General features: G+C 49.1%; 2 protein-coding genes and 1 pseudogene across 2 annotated transcripts; all 3 read left to right on the top strand.

Annotated features, from left to right (window-relative positions):
* Nucleotides 1-7,172: 7,172 nt before the first annotated feature.
* On the top strand, nucleotides 7,173-15,981 carry LOC112883281 (cinnamoyl-CoA reductase 1-like). Its single transcript, XM_025948564.1, has 7 exons — nucleotides 7,173-7,407; nucleotides 7,507-7,714; nucleotides 7,890-8,059; nucleotides 8,629-8,814; nucleotides 9,258-9,420; nucleotides 15,298-15,487; nucleotides 15,564-15,981. The coding sequence occupies exons 2-7, from the start codon at nucleotides 7,600-7,602 to the stop codon at nucleotides 15,751-15,753; spliced, it is 1,014 nt and encodes a 337-aa protein (XP_025804349.1). The 5' UTR covers nucleotides 7,173-7,407; nucleotides 7,507-7,599; the 3' UTR covers nucleotides 15,754-15,981.
* Nucleotides 15,982-17,345: 1,364 nt separating this feature from the next.
* Nucleotides 17,346-19,462, top strand: LOC112881972 (annotated as a pseudogene).
* Nucleotides 19,463-22,847: 3,385 nt separating this feature from the next.
* Nucleotides 22,848-25,128, top strand: LOC112881687 (cinnamoyl-CoA reductase 2-like). Its single transcript, XM_025946499.1, has 6 exons — nucleotides 22,848-23,211; nucleotides 23,334-23,503; nucleotides 23,643-23,828; nucleotides 24,034-24,196; nucleotides 24,526-24,715; nucleotides 24,801-25,128. Exons 1-6 carry the CDS (start codon nucleotides 23,088-23,090, stop codon nucleotides 24,997-24,999), a joined length of 1,032 nt encoding a protein of 343 aa, XP_025802284.1. The 5' UTR covers nucleotides 22,848-23,087; the 3' UTR covers nucleotides 25,000-25,128.
* Nucleotides 25,129-25,674: the final 546 nt, after the last annotated feature.

Below are 25,674 nucleotides of genomic sequence, written 5' to 3'. Positions count from 1 at the left end.
TTAGGATTAATTATCAATCCAGGATGGTACAGATCATGTTTACAACGAGGAGGACTTTTAGAGCGTCATCGTGACAATCCAGTGTCAGCGTCGTGAACGGCGGCCTAGAAGATTTAGGTTTCCTTTTCCTCAAACTCGCATGAGACAAGTTTGTCTGCTACTCTTCTCCGTTCGAAGGCGGCCGAGCTTGCACCACCCCAGCTAGTGATGCCAACCACGTCCACGAGAAGCGATGCACTAGCCACGTAGGCTTTTGACCGATTGATTGCTTACACGCATCAGAAAGCCAAACCTAGTGTACTTCATTCTAAAGGCAACCATCACCCAACAGTAGCAGGTTCTTATCTCGTCAGGATGGGACCTAAGGAGAGACCGGTCCAGTGCAAGTGCTAACTAAGCTTGGTTAGTTGGGGCGATTGCCATTGTCTTTCAGATCACAAGCAGACACGTTGATTCGAACACTACTGTCAGACGCCGTAGTAGCATACTAGCATGCTCTGTCAGAATACACTTTAGCATGGCAAACGCGCGTTGATCCGAACACGATGCAAGAACACCTCCAAATTCTTCCGATCCAAATCCAGCACAAGTGGGGGCTGCACGGCACTGCGCGGACGCCCGGCGGGCGGCGGCTCGACCGATTCCGCCGCTGCACGGCGGCACGAGCCGATATCGCCGATAAAAGATGGCGGAAAAGGCTCTCGCCGCACGTTTCCGTCGCGTTTCCTGCCCCGGCAGACCGGAATTCGGACGTCGTCCGGTATGATCCGGAGGCGCGCGCGCGCGCGCGTCAGGTCAGTCTGACCTCCATAAATTGGAGGCTCTCTCGGGACGTGGACACTGACCTCGCCGCATCACCTTCGTCGGCCGGCGTGGTAGCCACCTCCGCTACGCTGTCCGCACCGCCATAAAAATGGTCGTCGCGGGTCGCTGCTAGCCTGCTACACGGGCGGCGTGTGTGCAGGCCCGTCAGCTTCGGCAACGACCTTTCTGAAGCTCGAATGGGTTCTTCAGACGTTGCAGGGTGGACGTCCTGTAGGCGACGAGGACTGACATTAACTGCTCGACCGGCAGTCAGCACGACCAAAATTTACGGGCACCATGACCATCGGATATTCGGATCCCCTCGTCGGCCTAGCTGATCAGATCCCTATCCTTGAACATGCAGTTTGGGGCGTCGAAGCAACGTCTCGTGGCTGCTGCTGCTGCTACGAGCACGACGAGCGAGTACAATGCATGTCTCGGCCCTCGCGATCGATACCGTCTGACCATCGCTCGCAGGAAATCGATCGAAGAAGAAAGGAAACGATTGGCCATCCCCATCTTCAGTTTAAGTGCCCTTCAATTCTGAATTTCTGATCCGTTCCCATCACGGCCGGTCGGCTCTGCCAATCTGCCGTAATGCGGCCGCAGCAAATCTCGTCTGACCGAAACCTGCAGCCCTCGCTGCTGACGTATCCGCGCCTGCCGCGTGGCACTAATCTCACATGCTACTGGTACATGCATATCATGCTTTCGGTATGGCCGTATGGGCATCGCCCGGCAGCATCACGGCTCGGTTCGGGCCACCGCGGCGTTGAAGAGGCCGGAGGGCGGCGCCGGCGGGCACACTGTCCCTGGCCTAGCTCGGTTCTCCCATGCAGTGCACGGGCGCATGTGCAGTGTGCATGGTCGATCGTCGATCGATCTATAGCTAGCCGGCACCGGCGGCAGCAGCTTCTGTCTCGAAGCTAGCGGTAGCGGCAATGATTTGATCGAGCTCCCAACACGCTAGTGGTTTGATTGAGCCCCGGTATAGTGATGTGCCGCGGTATTGGGTATGGTAGGGGGTTGCTGTAGCTAGCTACATACTACTACCGGAGGAGATTGCTACACACCAGCTAGCGGGGGGCGTGTGACACTGCGGCCGAAACGAACACGCCGCCGCCGGGCCCGCGCGCGTGTTGGTGCGGGAGTAGTACTAGTCGCCAGTAAATGCGGTCGAAGCGACGCCCGCGGCGGTTGGGGCGGCGACGGACGACACGGCGGCGGGGCACCCGCGAACCGTGCCGGGACGCCAGAATTTAACGCGCCGGGCGGGCGGGCGTCGTCGTGTTCCCTCCGGGCACCGCATGCACTCGCCGTAGTAGCCATGGTGGTAACGCGTCGCGTGGCATGGCATCACGCTGGGGCTTTGGATTCGGTCGAAGCTGCTGCGATCCGTACGTGGCCACCAGCTCATCGCCAGCGGCGCGCTTGGAAGCACCTACGTACCTACGTTCCGTCGCGGAGATCTCGATCGGCCGTGCGCGCCACGACGTACGACCCTGCACCGAGCTCGTCGATCGCGGGATAGGATCCAGAGATGTTAGCGACGAGCCGGCGACGGCGTACAAATCGCGTTCCGTTTCCTCGCATACGCGCTGGCAGCATCGGGGACGACAGCGCTTCGGCCCTCCGTACGCCGGTGCATGACGAGGAGGAGATGGGCGGGTCGAGCGGACGCTATCCACGCGAGACAGCGCTGGGTCCTGCACTGTTCGCGGCGCATGCTTTCGGTGGCTGTGAGCGATCAAGCCAAATGCGTTTTAACTCTTTTTTTCTTTCAAGAAAAATAAAACGAATCAAGTATATCTCTCAAGACTATCTTGGTTGCTGGGACTTGGGGGTGCGCACATTAACTCGATGGTCAGTACTTGATTCGATGGTCAGTACAGTGCTGCGTGCGCACTGTATGTGACGAAAGAGATCCAGAGCTGGAGACCATGACATCTGTGTCCTTTTCTTATTTAATATTTTATTTTTAATCCGCAAGAAGCACTCTTTCACCCTACCTGCATTGGTGTGACAAGACGTGCCACCTTGGAAGAGGCCGGTGTGCCGACGCATATTTAATAACAACCTTGTATATTGTTGCACCACCCAAAGTGGCGTGACAAATACCACACACAAAAAAAAGATTCAATGCCCACATCATCCGGATTGTGCCAGCAGGATACTCTATCCGGTATTTAGTTCCACTAAGACTTTAAGTTTTCAGTAAACACATATTCACCCACCTCTCTTATGAAATCTAGATCCTTTCAACTTCTTAGTGAAACCTTGATGGATAGCGTTAAGTTGAAGATGACATGGAATAGCCACCCGTAGGTGCGTAACACGTTGTGCAAAGTTTATATAAAATTACATAAGCATCTCGACTGCTTCAAATGAAAGAACTCAGAACTAGAGTCGTAGATCTCGTTGAGATAGTCCTGGGCAGATTAAAAATAAAATTTTAGATAAGTAAAGGTTGAAAATAGAAAAATCCGGGTTGGGCTGGGCCAAATGTAACTCAGGCGCTGTTTGGTTCCGATTATTTTGGATTTTGAAGGCTCGATTTTAGAAAATCCAAAAGTCGGATGACTCCTAGAATCGAGAATCGAGAATCCATAATCAGCTGGGAGTCTCGATTCTCGATTTTAGGAGTCATCCAACTTTTAAATTTTTCAAAATCAAACCTTTAAAATCCAAAATAATCGAAACCAGCAGACAGACAAGACCCTCGGTCCTGCGCACAGACGGCCTGGGCATTCGGTTAACCGAATTAATTCGGTTCGGTATTTCGGTTTTTTCAGAAATTCGGTTAATGAAAAACAGAAACCGAAATTGTATATGGGAAACTGTAAACCGAGCGTTCGGTTTTCGGTTTATTCGGTTCAGTATTTCGGTTTTACCAAAAAAACCGAACAGCATATAACAGATATATCAGCATATAACAGTACATAACTACATATCAATTAGTTCAATAAAAACATGGTTCAAAGTTCAAACAAATCAAATCCGATGCTTCCAAGTTCAAACAACAAATTTCAACTCAATGACAAGTTGACAACACTGATCACAATTCACAAGGCATCACAAACAGTTTTAAAATATTACAAACACAGTTTAATCAACACAAACAGCACTACATTATGGCTTAGTGATGGACACACTTGATTGTGCCTTTCCGGATCCTTTACAACCCTCCTTGGCAGCAGCCTTCTCAGCATTATACTCAACAACCAGTTCTGAAATAGAAGATAAATCAATTAGAATTACACTTTCAATAGTACGATTAGGCAGTTAAAAACTTTAAATTATAAAATTACCTTCTTCCAGTTTTGCTATCTCTTCGGCATCCTCATCAACATTAATAGGAGTTGATCGCCGCAGCCAATCTTGTGTACAGATGAGAGCTTGAATCATAAATGGGGTTAGAGAGGTTCTAAAGTCATCTAGAACCCGCCCACCCGTACTAAAAACTGATTCGGATGCAACTGTTGATATAGGAATTGCCAACACATCACGAGCAATTCGGGCTAGAATAGGCAATCTATATTCATTTACTTTCCACCATGTTAGAATATCAAACTTTTTGCTATCATTTTCGTTGTCTTCACTAAGATATTTATCAATTTCAGATTTGGTGGTGCCCATTGAAGCACTTCCAACTTTCATCTTCTTAGCAATTACTGACCTCATTAAACTCCCTCTTCTTTTCTGAGTTGGTTCCTCATCAACTTCATTTGGTAATGAATCACTTGGAGCATAGATGTTCCTGTACTCTTCAAACAGTGCATAAAAACATTCATTCACTGCATCCCATACTTTTTGTCCTTTTTCTTCACCAAACATTTCCAAAATTACTAACTTAGTGTAGCTAGAAAGCTTGTACCTAGGATCAAGAGCTATAGCAACAAATATGAGCAAATTCATGTTCTCCTTCTCCTTCACTCTGCCCTTCCCCCTCACCTCATTTGCAAACTCATTCTCATTCTCATGCCAGCTGCCCCAATACTTGTCATACTTATCCTTCATTCTCTTAGCCATTGCTTGGCGCAAAGGATCTTCACTGTCAGCCCAATCTCGGAGCAGCACCTGGATTTCACCAATCTCATGAAAGAATTCATTAGCTGTCACACTTAGTGTAGACGAAACACGAAGCGTGATATCATAAAAATACCCAAGAAATTCAGCCATCTTTTTTGCGTTCTCCCAATCATACTCAACAGGAATTTCAGGCCCTTTATCTCCACATAACTCTATTGTGTAGGCTGGATCTTCTTCTTCATACCTTACAAATACTTTCTCATACATGATTGCTGTATTCAATATAAGATATGTTGAATTTCATCTAGTGCACACATCCAATTTCAAGAAAGCATTTGTTTCTACATTTTCCTCCTCTGCAAGTTTCTTAAATTTTGCTAACCTTGAACTTCCATTCTTAACAAATCTAACAGCAGCCCGAACACGCTTAATTGAGTTATCCATCTCTTTTAAGCCATCAGTAACAATCAAATTAATTATGTGAGCAGCACACCTCATATGAAGATACTTACCCAAAGCAATGCTACTCTTTTGATTATTCATTTGTCTACGTACGTAATCTATACCAGAATCATTGGAGCTAGCATTATCAACTGTAATAGTCATAACTTTTGTAATCCCCCATTCAGTCAAGCACCTCTGAATAGTTTTCCCAATATCATTCCCCTTGTAACCCTTGACCAAGAAAAAACTAATAACCTTCTTATGTAGTTTCCATTCAGAATCAATAAAATGTGCAGTCACAACATATAACTATCTTGTTGTTGAGAAGTCCAACCATCAGTTGTAAGACAAACTCTTTCACATTGTTGCTTAAAATATGTTTTAAGCTTTGCTTTCTCTTCAAAGTAAATAGAAACATTGTCTCTAGTTAGTGTTTTTCTAGACGGTATACTCCAACGTGGGCATGCAACTGACATAAATTTTCTAAAGCCTGGCCTTTCAGAACATGCAAATGGTTGCTCATCTTCAATAACCATTTCAGTAAATGCTTTTCTAATTGCTTCAGGATCAAATTTATAGACTGCAACACTTTCACCTTGAGTTAATTGCAAACTACCTTGATTCGGATCTTGGTTCTTACGAGGATTAAGCTTGCAAGTGTTAAAATGACTCTTTAAGGAAGAAGTTCCATTCAAAGTTGGATCACACTTAAGCTTGCGGTTGCAGTACTTACATTTGCCTTTCTTCAACTGACCATCAATAAGAACCTTGCTGAAGTGATTCCACATTTCTGATCTTGGTGCCATGTCTTTTCTTTTGTTAACTTCATCCTTTTTGTTGTCCTCTGTTTCACCTGTTGTTTTTTCTGATACGGATACCTCTACCTGAGTCCGAGTGGCGTTGAGGAGGATCTACAACACGTCAACACGCAACAACAGAAGCTAAGTAAAGAAAAATGCGAGGAAAAGATTAGAACCTACAGAACAGGACGTACATGGTTCGAGTTCGACGATTGGTCCTCTGATGTTGCCATGTTGGAGAATGGAGAATGTGTTGTCGCGGACGTGAGGCGCGGCGGCGGCCGGCGAGTAGCGCAGATCAGCGACGGCGGACGTGAGGCGCGGCTGGCGGCGGCACCTATCGGTTCAAGGCAAAAATACTGAGCTGCTGTTGCAGCAATGCACATATCTTTAACTGTAGGGCAAAAATTACCTTCAGTCAGACGCGGGCACGCGGCGGGCGGCGGCTGGAACCCGGGGGCGCGGCGGGCGCTGCGGGCGGCGGCGAGAGCTCGGGGGCGCGGCGGGCAGCGGCGGGGACCGGGGGCGCGGCGGGACCGAGGGCGCGGCGGGCGACGGCTGGACCGGGGGCGGGGCGCGGCGAGCGGCGGCGGGGACCGGGGGCACGACGGGCGGCGGCGGGCCCCGGGGCGCGGCGTGTGGCGGCGTTGGGAGCACAGGCACAGCCGCACAGCACAGCCGCACAGCGGCACGGGCACTCGAGCCTAGGACTGGGAGCCTGAGACCGTCACGGGATTAGCCTAGGGACAGGGTTTGTTGGTAATGGGCTGGGCCGCCGCTGCCCGCTAGGCTGTAAGCCTGTAACATACTGGGCTTTTCGGTTTATTCGGTTTAAACCGATAAAAACCGAATACCGAAATTTATTTTGGTTTCTGAGGAATGACAACCGAAATAGCTTTTGGTTAGATCGGTTTTGGTGTTTTCGGTTTCGGTTTCGGTTATTTCGGTTCGGTTTTCGGTTTTTATGCCCAGGCCTAATGGTTAGCTTGACGTCGTGTTTGAACCACCGGATCCCAAACGGAGGGACGCGATCGAACAACTTGACGCGCCCTCATCACCCCACGCGGCCCAACCAATGAACCGAGCCAGTAGCCGTTTCAGGTCTAGGAGCGCCACACCTGTTCTTGCTTCTGGGCAAGCATCGGCATCCTCGATGGCATCGGCGGCGCTGCGGCATTTTCCGTTGCTCATGGCGTTCTCCATCCGAGAGATCTCGAAGCGGCCGTGGGAGATGGTGGATGGCTCATGGCTGCAAGGTGGCTGACTGCGATGTGCTCATCTGCTGGATCTGTCCCACCACGTGTTTTTGTTCCTTTCCGCACTTGTCCAGGTGGGTGAAATTGATTTACTCGGCGTGTTGTTTGTTTACTCGATCTGCGCGTTCGAGGCTGCATCGATCTGTCGATTTGAACTTAGTTAACTGCTGCAGCCATATACTATCTCGACGATTTGAAATCGCGGGGTTCTCGCTCAGAAATCGGTGAGCGCCGCGGTGGTGCAGCAGTGGAGAGGAGGGAGGGGGATGGCGCCGCCGCCGCGTGTGTGCGTGACCGGGGGCGGCGGGTTCATCGCCTCCTGGCTCGTCAAGCTGCTCCTCTCCCGCGGCTACGCCGTCCACGCCACCCTACGTGACCCAGGTAACTACCCTCCTGTTCCTCACAGTGACACTGACACAGCCGCTCCTTCGGTTCTGAAAATGCCCCGATTTCGAACAGTCGATGCGCCTTGAAATCATGGATGCAAGAAATTAAAATGCTTCATTCATGCCGCCATGGACGTGACTGTGCTAATTAATTGCGGATTCTCCTTCAGGCAACCCAAAGAACGCCCATTTGAAGGAGCTGGACAAGGCCCCAGAGAATCTGCGTCTGTTCAAGGCCGATGTGTTAGACTACGACACGCTAACGCCTGCAGTTGAAGGATGCGAGGGGGTCTTCCATCTTGCCACGCCGGTGCCTGAAGATGAGATTGTTGATCCTGAGGCAAGTCCTTGCTTACTTGACACCAATGCTTATCATCAGCGTATTCAGCACTGTATCTAGATAGATAGGTGGAGTGCATGACTATGCTTGTATGGGGTTGCGGAGGCCGGAAACTCTTCCTTTTTCCAAAAAATGACTATGCTTTTATCGGATCAGCGTGTGTTGTTCTAAGGTCACTTCACAGCTAATGCATTTCCAGACTCCTATGGTTTCAGCCATGTGCCTGCATATGCTCTGACTATTAACGATTTAGAGGAAATGTGTAAGTGGGTTTATCCTTGGAACCTTCAGTCATTCATGCTTCCAAAACCAGGCTGTTTTCTGACTTATGTTTTCAGTACTAGCTCCTGGAGAATATTCGCACGACCTATTGTAGCATTGGGTGAGTAATAAAATTTGGATCATTATGCGCTGTGTTTTAAGTCAGCTTATGTTGTAAGGCTTGAATGCTGGAAGCACTCTTTGTTAAAATGCAATGTTTATTGGCACTGTGAATCTTGCTGTAAGTTTTTGTGTTGTATAGAAGGTTAGTGCTCTTCACTCACCATGATCTGGATGCATCTATGCAGTCACAAGTACTCGATACTGCTGTGAAAGGTACCTTAAATGTACTAAAGGTCTGCTCGGCTGCAAAGGTTCAGAAACTTGTTGTGATGTCCTCCAATGCTGCTGTGGATTTTAACCCGAATTGGCCTCAAGATATAATCAAAGATGAGAGTTGCTGGTCAGACAAAGAGTTCTGCAAGGAAAATGGGGTCAGTAATGCAAGTTAGTACAGCAAGCTTTGCAATACTCCCTCCGTTTTTATTTACATGTCGTATTATGTTTGTCCTAAGTCAAAGTTAGCTAACTTTGACCAAGTCTATAGAAAATATAGCAACAACTATACCATCCAACATATGCACTATCAACGTATGCTTCATGGTGGATTCAATGAAACAGATTTGGTATTGTAAATGTTATTATTTTTTTCTATAAATTGGTCAAATTTGACTTAGGACAAACCTAATACGACATGCAAATAAAAACAGAGGGAGTATCATAAACATACGTGTTTACCTTGTTTGTTGGTTCCTTGTAGTAATATCTCCATTGAAAGGCCAATTGTGTTTTTTCTTAACATAGGCTAGTCTTTTTACTAGAGGTTTTTTTTTTGAGGGAGGTCTAAATTGGGAGCTTCTCTGTTTTTTACTGGCAGGACTGGTATTCTGTTGCCAAGATTATGGCTGAACAGGCAGCTTTGGAATATGCAGATAAAAATGGACTGAATGTTGTTACACTTTGCCCACCTTTGGTTTTTGGCCCACTGTTGCAGCCTACGGTGAATACTAGCAGCAAATTCCTCATCTACGTTATAAAAGGTTCCCTCTTTACATTCCTTCTCATGTGTTACTAGGATTATCACTTCTCTGGTGAATTTTTTGTCCTGACTCACTATGCTGTTATGCTCCCTTACCACTAGTCCAGTTGCGGTTTAATGCAAATTGTATCTGTGCATTCTGGACTGCATTTATGTGGTAGAATCTGAAGAAGTGATTAACACAACTTGATTCATTCATAGCTTGGAGAGTTACATATATAGATTACAGACTCGATGAAACTGACTTTAGAAGATGGAAAACCAACCAACGCTAACTGACCAACACTAATTGAAGAACCTAAACAGCCAAGCGTCCAGTCTGTTTAACACCTCCCCGCAGTAGGAACGCCGGTGGAACGGACATTCATACTGGACCGAAAATCCATAAAAACAGACGACGACAGACCTTTGGTGAAGAGGTCGGCAAACTGAGAGGAAGTCGGCACATGCAGAACGCGAACAGCTCCGGCAGCCACACGCTCCCGGACAAAGTGAAGGTCGATCTCGATGTGTTTGTTATGATGTTGCACCGGATTGAAGGAGAGATAGACGGCACTCACATTGTCACAGTAAACGAGTGTGGTACGCGTAGGAGGGTGGTGGAGCTCCTGAAGTAGTTGACGGAGCCAAGAAGCCTCGGCAACTCCATTTGCAACTGCACGATATTCAGCCTCGGCGCTGGAGCGAGAAACCGTATGCTGGCGTTTACTAGACTAGGAAACCAGGTTGTTGCCAAGGAAGACAGCATACCCTGATGTAGAGCGACGCGTGTCTGGACAGCCTGCCCAATCGGCGTCAGTGTAGACGGTGAGAGCTGATGATGCAGTGCAGCTGAGAAAGAGGCCGAGGTCCGAGGTGCCCTGCAGATAACGAAGAATGCGCTTCATTGCAGTGATATGAGGCTCTCTCGGATCATGCATATGAAGGCAGACTTGCTGAACTGCGTAGGTAATGTCAGGGCGAGTGAAGGTCAAATATTGTAGTGCTCCAACCAAACTTCGATACAAGGTTGGGTCAGCCACAGGAGGCCCATCAGACGAGAGTTTGGCCTTAGTGTCTACGGGAATGATGCATGGCTTGCATGCAGTCATGCCGGCACGCTCCAGGAGGTCGAGAGCATACTGGCGCTGGGAGAGCATCATGCCAGACGAAGAGCGTGTAACAGCAATACCCAAGAAATGCTGCAACGGACCAAGATCCTTCATTGGGAAGGAAGCCTGTAAAGCAGTAAGAAGCTGACGAAGCAAGCTAGCTGAGGAGGCAGTAAGGACGATGTCATCCACATAGAGGAGCAGGTATGCTGTACCAGAATTCCGTCTATATATAAACAAGGGGGTGTCGGACTTAGCCTCGAGAAAACCCAGAGTCTGCAGATGAGCAGCAAAGCAGCTGTACCAGGCACGAGGTGCCTGCTTGAGACCGTATAAAGACTTGGTGAGGCGACAAATATGATCAGGGTGAGCCGCATCAACAAAACCAGTAGGCTGAGAGCAGAACACAGTCTCTGAGAGAGTGCCATGGAGGAATGCATTCTTGACGTCAAGTTGATGGATAGGTCAGTTGTTGGAGAGAGCCAAACTGAGAACAGTGCGGATAGTGGCTGGCTTCACAACAGGACTGAACGTCTCATCAAAATCAACACCAGGACGCTGAGTAAATCCACGGAGAACCCATCGAGCTTTATAGCGGTCAAGAGTACCATCAGAGTGGAGCTTGTGTCGAAAAATCCATTTACCAGTCACGACATTGGCATGAGGAGGCCGTGGTACCAAAGTCCAGGTGTTGTTGGAAATCAAAGCCTGAAACTCCTCCTCCATAGCACCACGCCAATTAGGATCAGTGAGAGCACTGCGAACAGAAGTTGGCACAGGTGATAGAGTAGCCGCATGAAGGTTCTTGCTTGGCTGCTTGAACCCACTTTTGGCGCGAGTGCGCATCACATGATCGTTGACAATGGGAGGTACCGGGACTGCACCAGGGGGCAGCACAGGGGCGACAGGGTGCAGGCGCGGTACGCGAGCAGAGCGTGCCTGCCCCAGACCAGCCCACAGCCAGACCGTAGGAGAACCAGGGGCACTAGGGAGCAGCCCACCAGGCAGCAGTGGGGACGGTGGGGGCGGGCCACCAGGCAGCCCACCGGGCGGGGGTGGCAAGCCACCAGGCAGCCCAGGGGGCGGCCCACCCGATGGAGGAAGCCCACCAGGTGGCGTCCCGGGCGGAAGACCAGACGGTCCTCTCGGGGATGGCCCAGGAGAGCCAGGCGGCCGCAGCGGCGACGGCCCACCAGGCAGCGGTCCACCAGGCAGTGGCCCAGGGTGGCAGCCAGGAGCAGCAGGAGGCCTAGTCGGCCAGGCTGCACCGGGAATAACCAGTGTAGAAGGCGCCATTACCTGTTGTGAAGAAAAATCATCTAGAAAATCAAGGTTAGTAGGAGAGGCTGAGGAGGACGCCTCAGCGAAAGGAAACGAAGACTCGTTGAAGACAACATGGTGAGAAATGATGACACGGTTTGTGGTGAGATCAAGGCATCTATAGCCTTTGTGGTCAGACGAGTATCCCAGAAAGACGCACAAAGTGGAGCGAGGGGCTAGCTTGTGCGGGGTAGTGGAAGAAAGGTTAGGGTAACACCGACACCCAAAAACCCGAAGATGATCATAAGACGGAGGATGACCATGGAGGGTATGGAAGGGTGTGGAGAAGTGGAGGGTGGAGGTGGGGTGTCGGTTTAGGAGGTAAGTGGCAGTGTGAAGAGCCTCAACCCAACAGGCAGGGGGAAGGTGTGCCTGAAAAAGGAGGGAGCGAATGATATTATTGAGAGTGTGAAGAACACGTTCAACTTTACCATTTTGTTGCGAGGTATAGGGGCAAGACATGCGGAGATGGACTCCGTGGGTGAGAAAGAAGGCACGTGTGGAGGAGTTGTCAAACTCACGACCGTTATCACATTGCATGCTTTTGATGGTGCAGCCAAACTGAGTAGCAACATAAGCAAAGAAATGTGCAATAGTGGAAAACGTGTCGAATTTAAGACGAAGACGGAAAGTCCACACGTGATGGGAGTAATCATCAAGAATGACAAGGTAATATTTAAAACCAGACACACTGGATAGGGGGGAGGTCCACAAATCGCAATGTACAAGATCAAACGGTCGAGAGGCGCGAGACTGGGAGTGAGGAAATGGGAGGCGAACATGACGACCAAGTTGACATGCATGGCAAAGATTTGAGGTAGTAGTATCTTTATTACATGAAATAACAGAAGAGCGAGCAAGGTGAGACAAAGCCTCGTGGCCTAGGTGACCAAGGCGTTGGTGCCACAGCTCTGAGGACACGCTGGTGAGGAAGGCATGGGGTGATGTGTTGGCGAGCGGAGGGCACATTGGGTACAGAGGGCCAGAGCTATTGCACCTGGTGATCACGCTCCGGGTTCGGAGGTCCTTCACAGAAAAACCACGGGGGTCAAACTCAACAGAACAGTTGTTATCAGTGGTAAAACGACGAACAGAAACAAGATTCTTGATAATTTGGGGAGAAACAAGAACATTGTTTAGGTGAAGATTACCGACAGAAGCGGACCCAGTGGCAGTGATGGGAAGATAGGACCCGTCACCCACAATGATAGACGAAGGAGTAGAGGAACATGGTGGGTGAGAGGAAGATAAAATACCGGGATGGGAGGCCATGTGGGAAGTGGCACCGGAGTCCATGTACCAATCACCAGACGAAGATGGAGGTGTTAGAGTCATGGTGTTGAAGGTACTGGCAAGGGCCTGCTGATCCCATGAGCCAATACCTCCAGCAGCAAGCGTGCGCGAGTAGACCGGTGGAGCAGCAGCAGGAGGAGCTACAGGTGGCGGCCCAAGAAGACCAGGGCCGGCCAAGCTGTTGGAGCCGAAACGGGAGCAGGCCAGGCCGCGAACGCCTGCTGAGGCGGCCTAGACGCCGGGCGGGGCGGCCCAGGCGGCGGAGATGGCCCGCCGTGCCAACCTTGGACCGGATCGGGCCACATCTGGATGGTCCCGGTCCAAGGATTGTAGATCGTGGGCCAAGTGGTAGCCCGTGGCGTTGAGGTAGAAGAACCGCCACCACCAGGCGTGCCCGAGCCGGCGCTGCTGCCGGCGGACTGTCCGCCAGAGCCGCTGCCGCGGCCGCGCCGGCGGCGTCGGTTACCGTCGCCCGATGAGCCGCGCCCACCTGAGGAGGACCCGGTGGATGGAACACCAGAGCTGCCGTCGGAGGCAAGTGTGCCGGAGGCGACGAGAGCGGTGGGCGGCTGCGGAGCGGCCGACGCCGTAGTAAGTTCCTCGAGCAGCAACTCGGAGCGGATCTCGACGAAGGTAGGCAGGGGCCGCTGCTTCTTGAGGAAGAGGCGCAGGGTGTGGAAACGCTCGGAGAGGCCGCGGAGCACGTTCATGGTGAGGACGCGGTCAGGAACAACCTCGCCGAGCTCGATGAGAGAGTCGGCGAGGGTCTTCATCCGCCGGCAGTAGTCGGTGACGGAGAGAGCGCCTTGACACAACGTGCGAAACTCGGTGTCGACGAGCTGCACGCGTGTCTCGCGGTTGCCTATGAATTGCTGTTCGAGCGCAACCCACGCGATGTGGGCAGAAGGAGTGGCGGTGGTGACGATCTCGAAGAGGTCGGTGGTGATGGTGCCGTACAGCCAGGACAGCACATGAAGACCCATCCGCACCCAGTGTGGATTGTTGGGGTAGATGGCGTCGCTGAGGTCGTGATCGGCAAGGGCGTACTTGCCAAGGGCGAGGAGCATAAGGCGGCGCCATTTGGAGAAGGAGGGCGCGTCGAGGTCGAGGGTCACCGGAACGAGAGCGCGGATGTTGAGGATGCCGAGGGCCTGCGCGTGGAGGGTAGGGACGGCGTCGCCGGCGATGTCGTCGGTGGCAACGGACGAGGCGCCGTCATCATCCTCAGGAACGGGAGCGGAGGCCGCCGCGAGATGGCGGCGGGCATCAGCGAGGGCCTGCTCGTGGCGAGCGACCTCAGCCTGAAGGGCGCGGTGCTCGGCAGCAGCAGCCTGGACGCGGGCAGCGGTAGCCTGCTCTGCGGCGAGGCGCTCTGCTTCAGCGGCAGCCGCGTCGTCGTTGGCCATGGCACGATGAGAGAAGAGCGGAAGATGGGGAGGTTCAGGAAAGGAACCCGAATGATACCATGAAGAAGTGATTAACACAACTTGATTCATTCATAGCTTGGAGAGTTACATATATAGATTACAGACTCGATGAAACTGACTTTAGAAGATGGAAAACCAACCAACGCTAACTGACCAACACTAATTGAAGAACCTGAACAACCAAGCGTCCAGTCTGTTTAACAACAGAATCTAAGGCCTTGAGATGAGATCACATTAATAGTTCCTGTTAGATGGATTCCTTTCAAATTCAAATGATGGCAAGGTTCAAATACTGTGGTACTTAGTGATCATCATCTAGGCTCTGTTCGTCACCATTACCTTTCCTGTCTCATGTTCGTCCTTTATGTTCTTTTCAGAAATAGCTGCTATGCTTTTTCTTAATGCTCTTCAGCTGTTCAATCAGAACCTCCATCCACGAGCAGATTCTTCACAATCTATTGTATGCGATTCCACATCCAGCTCATTTATTGTTGATATTACATGTTTAAGATGAATACAAACGACAAAACCATGTACATCATATTCCATGATAGAATTATTGCATTTTAGTAGGATCTAGTCCACATTCCATTCGCATTTTCCAGTGCATTAATGACGTTTTGAGGAAACGAGTAGTACTGATATTTCACTTGAGCTAATCTCGCTGTTTCGCACTGCAAAGTGCTACTACTGGGTACAAGTTGCTTGCTTGATTGGACTATATTAACTCCATTGGTTGGATTACAGGAGGCCCTGATGTGATGAACAACAAACTGTGGCATATAGTAGATGTTCGTGATGTGGCTGATGCTTTGCTTCTGCTGTACGAGAAGGAAGAGTCATCCGGGAGATACATCTGCTCGCCGCATCACATTTGCACGAAGGATTTGGTGGCCTTGCTGAAGAAGATGCACCCAGAGTACAACTGCGTAGACAAGTAGGTTTCGCCATGGCGATGATTTGGAACTTGTGCTGCTCTACGCGATCTGAACCACTTCCTTTTGCTCTTGCAGCATCCTTGACGTCGATCAGAAAGCGTCGTTGACATGCCGGAAGCTGATGGACCTGGGCTGGGAACCAAGGACGCTGGAGGAGACGCTCTCGGACAGCGTCGAGTGCTACGAAAAGGCCGGCGCGCTCCAGGATGTACCCGGGCGCCCTTGCCGTCTTCCCCATCTCTTCCGTCTGGCTGGTGACCAGTGAATCAACTGCCGTGGCAGGGTTTCTTGGTTATGAACTGGTGGCTCTCTTGGTCTTACGCTGCTGAACTGTGAACTCGAAATAACGAGGGGTCATTTTTTTTTCACAAGAGAGAAATTAACGAGTGCCATGTTCCAACGCTCCTACAAACCTTCCTCATTTCAATATGGAAGCTGGCCTGCTGCTCTGCTCATGCCAAGGTCCACCATCTGCTCGCTTTGGAGCAGGAGACACGGAGCTCTCTTCTCGGTAAATCGCTAGCTGTCGTGTCGAGCGACGTGTTCTGGAACCCATTGCGGCAAGGTCACTGTGAAAAAGGGCATCTTTGCAGATCGGGGAGAAAAAGATGTGCAACGGTGAAAGGCGAAACGATGCATTTGCTGCGAGGGGTTTCCATCCGCGCACCGTCTCGGGTGACGCCAAAGAAGTGCCCATCCAGCCGAAGCTGATGGCTGGGCACGGTCCCGGCCGGAGGATGCGCCTCCGTCCAAGGTCGACGTGCTCGACCGCCACGCTGATCGTTACGCGTCTGCTCCGAAGATCTCGACTAACCAGTTCGGGCGCCGTCGATCTCAGTCTCACGACGAAGACAACCTCGCCGAGCCGGTGTCCCCTCCGTGCGGAACGACGTGTTGTCCCAGCACGCGCCTCGGCCGCGCCCCCGCGCCGGGATACGGTGCGCCGACGAGCTCCCGGCACGGCCAGAAAACCACGGGCGCTTTACCGATCATCAGTCTTACTTCGCCCGAGATGCGCGCGCGGGGAGCGTGCTAGCAGTAGCAATGACACGTGTGTGCTCCCTGGTTGCAGCGTGGCATCTTCTACGCCTGGGGATCGTTGCGATTCGGGCGGTTGCCTTGCCTTGCCGTGCAGATGTTGGACGACAAAAACCTGTGCTGTAACTTTCAACTAGTTCACGGTCCATCAGATCAGTTCCATGGCCCGGGAGATCCTCAATCTCGATTGAAGGTTCCCCATTGGTGCTGCTGTTAGTGCTGCGGAGAAAAGCGACAAGGAGCGGGGACACAAGCCTAGGCAGCCCGCAGCCCGCAGCCCGCAGCCCGCGGAGATGGCGGCGCCGCCGCGGGTGTGCGTGGTCCCACCACGTGTTTTTGTTCCTTTCCGCACTTGTCCACGTGGGCCAAATTGATTTACTCGGCGTGTTGTTTGTTTACTCGATCTGCACGTTCGAGGCTGCATCGATCTGTCGATTTGAACTTAGTTAACTGCTGCAGCCAGCGCTGTTTAATTCCCACCCCGTAAACGTAAATGTAAAATTTTTAAAGAAATCTTGCTAATTTAAAGTACTAAATGAAACCTATTTACAAAACTTTTTGCATGGATAGGCTGTAAATCGCGAGACGAATCTAATGAGCCTACTTAATCCATGATTTGCAACAGCGATGCTACAGTAACCATCCGCTAATTATTGCTTAATCATGGATTAATTAGCATCATTAGATTCGTCTCGTGATTTACAACTCATCCATGCAAAAAGTTTTGTAAATAGACTTCATTTAGTACTTCAAATTGGTAAGATTCCTTTAAAATTTTTTTTTTCCTTTACAGGTCCTGGACTAAACAGGCCCATACTATCTCCACGATTTGAAATCGCGGGGTTCTCGCTCAGAAATCGGTGAGCGCCGCGGTGGTGCAGCAGTGGAGAGGAGGGAGGGGGATGGCGCCGCCGCCGCGGGTGTGCGTGGTCGGGGGCGGCGGGTTCGTCGCCTCGTGGCTTGTCAAGCTGCTCCTCTCCCGCGGCTTCGCCGTCCACGCCACCGTCCGCGACCCAAGTGACACATACCTTATCCCTTGCACCGTTGAGACGGCCCTGAAAGAGGCTCTTGTCTTCTTCATGCTGAATGCTGTTCATCCTCCAGGTGATCCGAAGAACGCCTTCCTGGCGCAGCTGGATGGGGCCTCGGGGAACCTGCGACTGTTCAAAGCCGACGTCCTCGACTATGGCACGCTGGCGGCGGCGTTCGCGGGGTGCGAGGGGGTCTTCCACCCGGCTACTCCGGTGCCTGAAGACAAGCTTGATGACCCCGAGGTTCGAATGTGTTGTAGATTCATACAACGCCCATTTTCAGCTGCAGTGTTTAAAGAAGAAGATTTACTGAAACTAGCCGAACAATAGAGTCTCCCTGTGGTTTCAGACTTTCTCCGTGACAAATATGCTGAAAAAAACTCCATTAAAAAAATATGTTGAAAAACATGAATTTTTTTCTGAAAAACACATGTTTTTTTTTGTCTGAAAAACATGATTGTGCAGAAAGAGCTGATGAATCCTACAGTGAAGGGCACTAAAAATGTGCTCGAGGCTTGCTAGGCCACGAATGTTCAGAAGCTCATTGTAGTATCGTCCGTTGCTGCTTCCTGCTTCGACCCTGACTGGCCTGAAGGCAAGCTCAAAGATGAGAGTTGCTGGACAGACAAGGAGCTCTGCAAGGAAACTCAGGTTACAGATACTACTCCTCCCATTATCAGTTGATAGCTATGCAATTGCCAAAGCAATGAGATCAATCAAAAGAACGCGTGCTAATTTGCTAATACATGAATCTGCATCTCAATTCGTTATACAGATAGGTCTTCTGAAGGAATTGACAAGTCCAAATTAACCTGGTTTCCAAATCTAAACATCATCTTCTGCATTACTGAGTACTTGTAATTTATTCCTGGGAAGGATCGCTAATTTGGTAACATTTTCTGTGGTTGGCAGAATTGGTATTCTCTTGCCAAAACCGAAGCAGAAGAGATGGCGCTTGAATACGGAAAGAAAAATGGACTGCATGTAGTTACAATATGCCCGGGTCTAGTTTTTGGCCCACTGTTGCAGCATGTGGCAGTCAATACCAGCAGCAAAGTTCTCCTATACATCATAAAAGGTTCACACCATAGCGAATTTTATACATTACTTCTCATCTTTTACCAGGATACTACTAATTTTGAAAGCTGCAGTACAGATAATAATCTGAAACTAAATCGAGCTATGTTCATTATCTCATTACTCATTAGTTAAGCCACACGAGCAATTTAACAAATTTTGAAAGAAAACAGATTTTCCATGTTTCACCCTAATCTAATTCCATTGGTCTAATTGCAGGCGGCCCTGACACATTAAACAACAAATTCTGGCCCTTGGTAGATGTCCGCGATCTCACTGATGCCATGCTCCTAGCATACGAGAAGGCTGAACCTTCTGGGAGATACATTTGCTCATTGGATCAGATGGACATAAAGGATTTAGTCGCTTTGATGAAGAGCGTGTTCCCAAACTACCATTATGCAGACAAGTAAGTGCCATCATATCAGTTACGTGTTAAAGTTTTTCGTCTTTTATTTTTAAAAAAAACAGCAGGAGGTCTGTCATCCAATCAAACGGGGTGTTAATGCTTGTGCTTGTTGTGTACACATGGTTTGGATTAATGCAGAATGGTCGATGTGGATTACAAGGTTTATACTACATCGGATAAACTGAAGAACCTGGGGTGGCAGCCGAGGAAGCTGGAGGAGATGCTCACGGATAGCATTGAGTGCTTTGAAAAGGCTGGTCTTCTTCAGGATGCAGATGGGGAACCTTGCCGACTTCCCTATTTTTACCGTGAGAACGCTGAGGAATGAACGGGATCTGTGCTGTTACGATCAAAATATCAGACAATAACACATATATTTGCAGCTATACAAAGGACGCAGCTTTATACCTTTTATTTCAGCTGAACTCTTGGCGCCATTCCCATACTGCCTTGGCCAGTTGTACTTGTTTATGCCCACCAACTACAGTGAGATGTTATTGTTTCAAACTCAAAACTCAAAATCAATCGTGTGGCATTCCCTTAAAAAAAATGCTCCGAGCAATGATTCGTTAAGGGAAATGTTAGCACTTGTCAATGAATCAGTCTCAAACTAATCTGGTCAACTTGGTAGCTGCAGGCTGCTCGCAACATGAGATCGATCCATTACCTTAGTTTACTCGCGCTGGCAATCACACTCCGATATTGCACACACTAATGCGGACCGGGAGCTAGTTGACCTGACACGATGAACAAGTAGTTCTGGCCCTTGGTGCACGTTCACGACATCGCCGACGCTCCGCTCCTGGTCTACGAGAAGGCGGGGCCATCCGAGAGGTTCATCTGCGCGCTGGAGCAGATGGACATCACGGACATGGTGGCCCTGCTCAAGAGCATGTTCCCCAGCTACGACTACGTGAGCAAGTGAGCCCTGCTGCCACCCATCACGGCATCACCTCATCTCTTTCGAGCTGCTGCGAACGGCTCGCGCTCGCGCTTGCTGTCGTTTACAGGATGGCTTTGGGTCGCAGGACGGTGGACGTGGACTACAAGGTTGCCTTCACAGCAGATAAGCTGAGGAGCCTAGGGTGGAAGCCGAGAAGCCTGGAGCCTGCAGGAGACGCTCGCGGACGGCCTCCAGTTCCTGGAGAAGGCCGGCCTCCTCCGGGAACCTTGCCGGCTTCCCTATTTCTACCGCTCTTTCCTGCCCTTGAGACGCCGTCAAGTAGGCTTGGGGTTGGGGGACAGGGACACGGGCAGCAGGCTGCGGTTCCTCACTCCTGCTTGCTCTGCTTTGTGCGTCTTTTATAAAGTTGGAGTCGTGGTGCCATGTATATGTATTTCTATCGGTTTGCATATCACAGTTTATCTATTTATAATCGGAAAATACTCGCTGCCGCGTATTATGTAAAGAGAGATTCTGTTGTCAACATTTCGAATAGCTAATTCAACATCTAAAGGTGGTCAGATATTTATTTATAGCTTTCTCCTACACCTCACTCATATTTTTTCCCACGCACGATAAATACTTCAATATTTTTATGACTGATTCAACAATCCGAGAATCCTAATTCAATGTTTTTTTTGACGCGAACTAAGGTGGACCCATTGGGATCAGCCTGGACATATATTAAGGAGCAAGGAAATGTTTACAGAAGGATTACAACAACAGCGAGCAGAAGGAGGCAGGGAGAAGGATGAAACCTTAAACAACAAAAACCAGGGTATAAAAAAAGTTACATAAGAAGAAGGAAGGAGCTCCAGTTTTCAATACACATTTTGCTCATAACAGAAGTTGCTCTGTTTGCCCAAAGGGAAAGATCAGAAGAACAGCGTCTTGCGGATGTCCGCATTCAAGTCATCCACATTTGAATTGGTTAATTCGACATTTTAGGGGTCAGATATTTATTTATGATTGACTTGAGGAATGAGATATTTATTTATAGTTAGGTTTCTCTCCCACTTTATCTTAGCCATCTATGATCTCAATAATTTTGGAAAAAGCAAAATGGTATGGTTCATAAAAATATATTTTATAGGCATGATGTCTATCTGACTATCTACTATCATGCATATCTTATCACTAAAATTTAATATGTCATCCAAGAACAGACAGTCAGATAGTAGTAATAAGTATATCAAACGTGGAAAAACAGCACGAATGAAGAACACTTGGTGAGCATGAAAGTATAGTACAAGGAATGTACTAAGCAATAGAACCAAACCTGGGAAGATTTGGAGATGCTAAGAATTTATTTGAAGAAAGTTTGAAGAAAATGCCGAAACAGCTCAGCACTTACAATATTTCTAAGTCTGAAATTTTCAGCGAAAAGGGTTCAACTTTGAGGCCAAATAAAGTGTCTTTGTATGGGATAACTTTGGATGACAAGTACCCCATTTCAAAGCTGGTTGGATGAGCTATGCAAATATGTCACTGTTCCTATGAAATTTTTTTGCAAGGTATTCAAATTTGAATTCAAACAGAGGTAGTCTGAAAGGGTTTAGCTGAATATTCAGAAAAACATCATGAACCCTATTTGTTCGGAGTAAAATTTGGAAAAGTTAGAGGAAAAACCAGCAAGGATGCCTGCAAAAAAAAAATTTAGACAATTTTCAAACCTACAAATTTACTTTTTGGAGATTTTGAAGTTCAGTGAAAGAATTTGGAGAAAAATGCATTGCAACGTTCAGATTCAGGAATATTCAGTTTAACTCGGTACAAATAGCAATATTAAGAGCTATTTTTGAATGGTTTCGAGGACAAAGAAAGATAGATACCTTTAATGAAAGTTGTAGAGGAATATCGGGGCTACAACATTGCTTTTGTCATATTTCGAAATTCTGTAGTAAACTTTGGAGATAACTGAGTTTAAACTTGCTGGTTTAGAGAGCAATCGAGCCATTCAGAAAATTCAAAGACAGAAGCAGAGCAGCTCGAGCTTATCCTCTCGACATGGCGCCGCTGATCAATGGTGGTAAAAATTGAAGTGAGCCACGCGTCGATTCGAGCGAGGGATAGCAGAAATCGAGCAAGCAGGAGGTGGAGACCGCTCAGGCGCTGCGGATGAGAATAAATACCGCCTGTAGGGCCATCGTCTTCCTCCTCTCGCCAGTCTGCTCCTCCTTGGCCGAGCTCGCTTTGCCGCCAAATTCGTCTCCGAGTAGAAATCTCCCGTCGATTCACTGCCCTAGTAGTCTCAGCGCCACCTCACGTATCGATTTGAGCTATTCCCGAGCCAAATCCCTCGCCACAGTGTCCCTCCCTCCGTCATCTTCTTCCTTCAGCCCGCCGGCGCACACAAAGAACAGAGTCACGGTGAGTAAAGGGTTTCCAGGGCCGTGGGTATGTTCTGGGCGGTCTAGGGCGTGTGTGATGGGGCACAGAAAGGGTAGGAGCGGTTGGCGGCGCTGTTCCTTAGCCGCAGTGGCCGGAACGCGGCCCTCGCCGTGGTTGCCGCCGGCAGCGGCAGAACCGCCCCGGTGATCGCGCCTCTAGGCAGCTGCAGAACGCACGACGCAAGGAATCGCACGATGCAAGGGAACACGGACCGCGAGATGCAAGGAATCGCACGATGAAACTAATCCAACGGCGCGCGGGTTTTTTTAGCGGGACGATGGTTTTTGCAGCGGCGACCTACGAAACAAAATTTTTGTGGCCACTTGAGTTTTTTTAGTTGTATAGAGAAGAGAAGAGAATATATACTCCAGAGGGAAATCAAGAATGGGCTGGGACTTCCGGACTTGGAGTATGTGAACGGACGCTGGGGCTGCAAATTTCGCCGGCAACCTCCGACCAATCAAGCGACAGGGAGAAACATAGCGATGATTTCAAAGCGGGTGATCGCTACTCCTGTATTTATTTTCCGTGCGTTCGATCATCTTTTCCTGATCGGTTCATTCGTCGTGTTCCTCTCGTCGGCTCGCGCTGGTGGACTAGTGGAAGGACAGGGAAGCACAACTGGCAAGCGGAAGCCGTGGCGCAGATATATGGAGGAGGAAGAATGAAGGATCCCAACGGTGGGTGAGGCACTGAATCGAGGCAGAAGTATGGCGTCGTCGCCGCCGCCGCGGCGCGTGTGCGTGACCGGAGGCGGCGGGTTCATCGCCTCGTGGCTCGTCAAGCTCCTCCTCTCCCGCGGATACGCCGTGCACGCCACCGTCCGCGACCCAAGTAAGCATGCACACACACGCCGCTCGCCGCTCTGCTGCTGCCTGCCGCTGCCTCGCCATGATCGGCCGACGTGTCGGCATGCCGGAAGTTGGGACTCATGCACGGCGCGGACTCTGCTTCAGGTGATCCCAAGAACGCCCACCTGCGGCGGCTGGAGGGAGCTCCGGAGAGCCTGCTCCTGTTCACGGCCGACGTGCTCGACCAGGACGCGCTGGCGGCCGCGGTCGCCGGGTGCGAGGGGGTCTTCCACGTCGCCTCCCCTGTGCCCGCAGATAAGGTCCTCGATCCTGAGGCAAGTACCAATCTCGATGCTTATCAACTGCCAGAATTCACTGGTTCCCTGCTACCAACAAGATGCATTTTTGAACCGTTTGTCCTATTGTCCAAAAGTTTTTTTTGCTGCATAAACATATGCTGGGTACAACGTGCAGTCAGAGGTACTGGCTCCTGCTGTCAAGGGCACTCTGAATGTTCTTCAGGCTTGCTCGGCGAACAGTGTTCAGAAAGTTGTTGTGGTTTCATCCACCGCTGCTGTTCATTTTAATCCGAATTGGCCCCAAGGTAGAATCAAAGATGAGAGCTGCTGGTCAGACAGAAATTTGTGCATGAAGAATGAGGTTAGTAAAGTTGATTCAGTTTCTTTAAATATACCCAAGCAATTCTAAAGGTTGCTAACATAAACAGTGTTCATGCCCTTAAAAAACGTAAATAGTATTTTTTTAGGAAAACTAGTGTTCTTATCGTTTATATTATAATCAATTCTTATTGCTCATTAATCTGTCAGGGAGGACCAAACTATGGCTAACCTACTTTTGCTCCCAGGACTGGTATAGTGCTGCCAAGACAATTGCTGAAGAGACAGCATTGGAGTATGGAGAGAAGAATGGGCTGATTATTGTTACAGTTTGCCCCTGTATCGTTTTAGGTCCACTGCTGCACCCCGTGGTCAATACTACGAGTGAATTCCTCATCTACATTATAAAAGGTTGGCTGCATATATTTCTGCTAGTTTCCATTAGTTCTTATTGATTATTTGGATAATTACACTGCCGAATGCGATGATTTTTCTTGCCTTTGATTATCAAACTTTGGTTTGAAGTCGGTAAATTGAACAATTACTCAACTTGCTGTGGGAACAAAAATTTTGGTTGCTAACCTCAAAGTTAAATCAAATATTGAGTTGAGTTTTGTTTTCTATTTTGTTGTTTTTATGTAGTACTACTAGCCTTTAATACCTCATCCCTGCAAAATCATACTCGGGTACACTACAATAGTTTCCTTTGCACCACTGAAGTTCCATTAGCGTCATTACAGGAGGTCCTGGTGTGATGAAAAACTTGCCCTGGAACATAGTTGATGTCCGGGACGTGGCTGATGCTTTGCTTCTGGTATACGAGAAAGCGGAATCATCTGGGAGATACATCTGTGCACCAGACCGGATCAACACAAAAGACATGGTGAACTTGTTGAAGAAGGCCTACCCTAACTACAGTTATGTGAAGTGGTGAGTGACAATATCCGAATTGTCTGAGCTTGAATGTCTAGCTCATTGCCCTTTACAATGGCATCTACGCATCTCTCTGCTGCAGCGACGACAAGGACTATGGATCTGCAATCTCGCGAGTTACATCGGAGAAACTAACGAACCTAGGCTGGATACCGAGGAAAATGGAGGAAACTTTGTGCGACAGCGTTGAATACTACGAGAAGGCAGGGCTTGTACAGGACGTGGAGGGCCGCCGCACCTGCCGTCTTCCTCATATTTTCCATTTTGCTTCTGACAAATGAAGCAGAGATCTGCATTATATCCACCACTTTTATCTTATTATAAGCTCAGAACGTTATTGATGACAATATTGTATTGCACGATAATTTTTTTTGGAAATACGTAGGAGAAATATATGTCGTTGTATTTTACTCCCTCTGTGTAGGTTGTTCTGACAAATCTAGATATATAGGTTTTGATATGTCTAAATACATAATAAAAATTATATATCTGGATTTGCTAAAACGAACTACAATTTAAAACGAACGAAGTAGAATCGGAGACTGCATTTGGACAGTCTGCTTGTCTCCCCTGCATGCTTGTTTTCAGAACCACGGTACGTTCAATTTCCACAGCGACTGAATCGGGTAACAGAAAACCTTTTGGTATGCAACAAAAGTCCTAAAACCACATACTCTCATGGATGACGAGATGTGATTCGGTTGGGCGGTGCTCAACAACCTGCACAGCATTGCCACCCGGATCATCACTCCAGGACGCACTGTCGGAGGAAAAGCTGGTTGTTATCTGAAACCATCTCAAACATCCTTGGACACAGTAATGTGACTGAAAATCATGAACCTGGAATGGGAAGAGATGCATGCAAGAGAGCAAATCCCGTTCGATGTAAATTCTGCAATTCATCTGGAGCCGCCTGTAATATTGCGCCTCCAGCCTCCTGGAGCACGCTGTGCTAA

The sequence above is a fragment of the Panicum hallii genome, chromosome 2, assembly GCF_002211085.1.
Source record: "Panicum hallii strain FIL2 chromosome 2, PHallii_v3.1, whole genome shotgun sequence".
Classification (NCBI taxonomy): Eukaryota; Viridiplantae; Streptophyta; class Magnoliopsida; order Poales; family Poaceae; genus Panicum; species Panicum hallii.
This window is presented reverse-complemented; position numbering and strand designations above follow the sequence as displayed.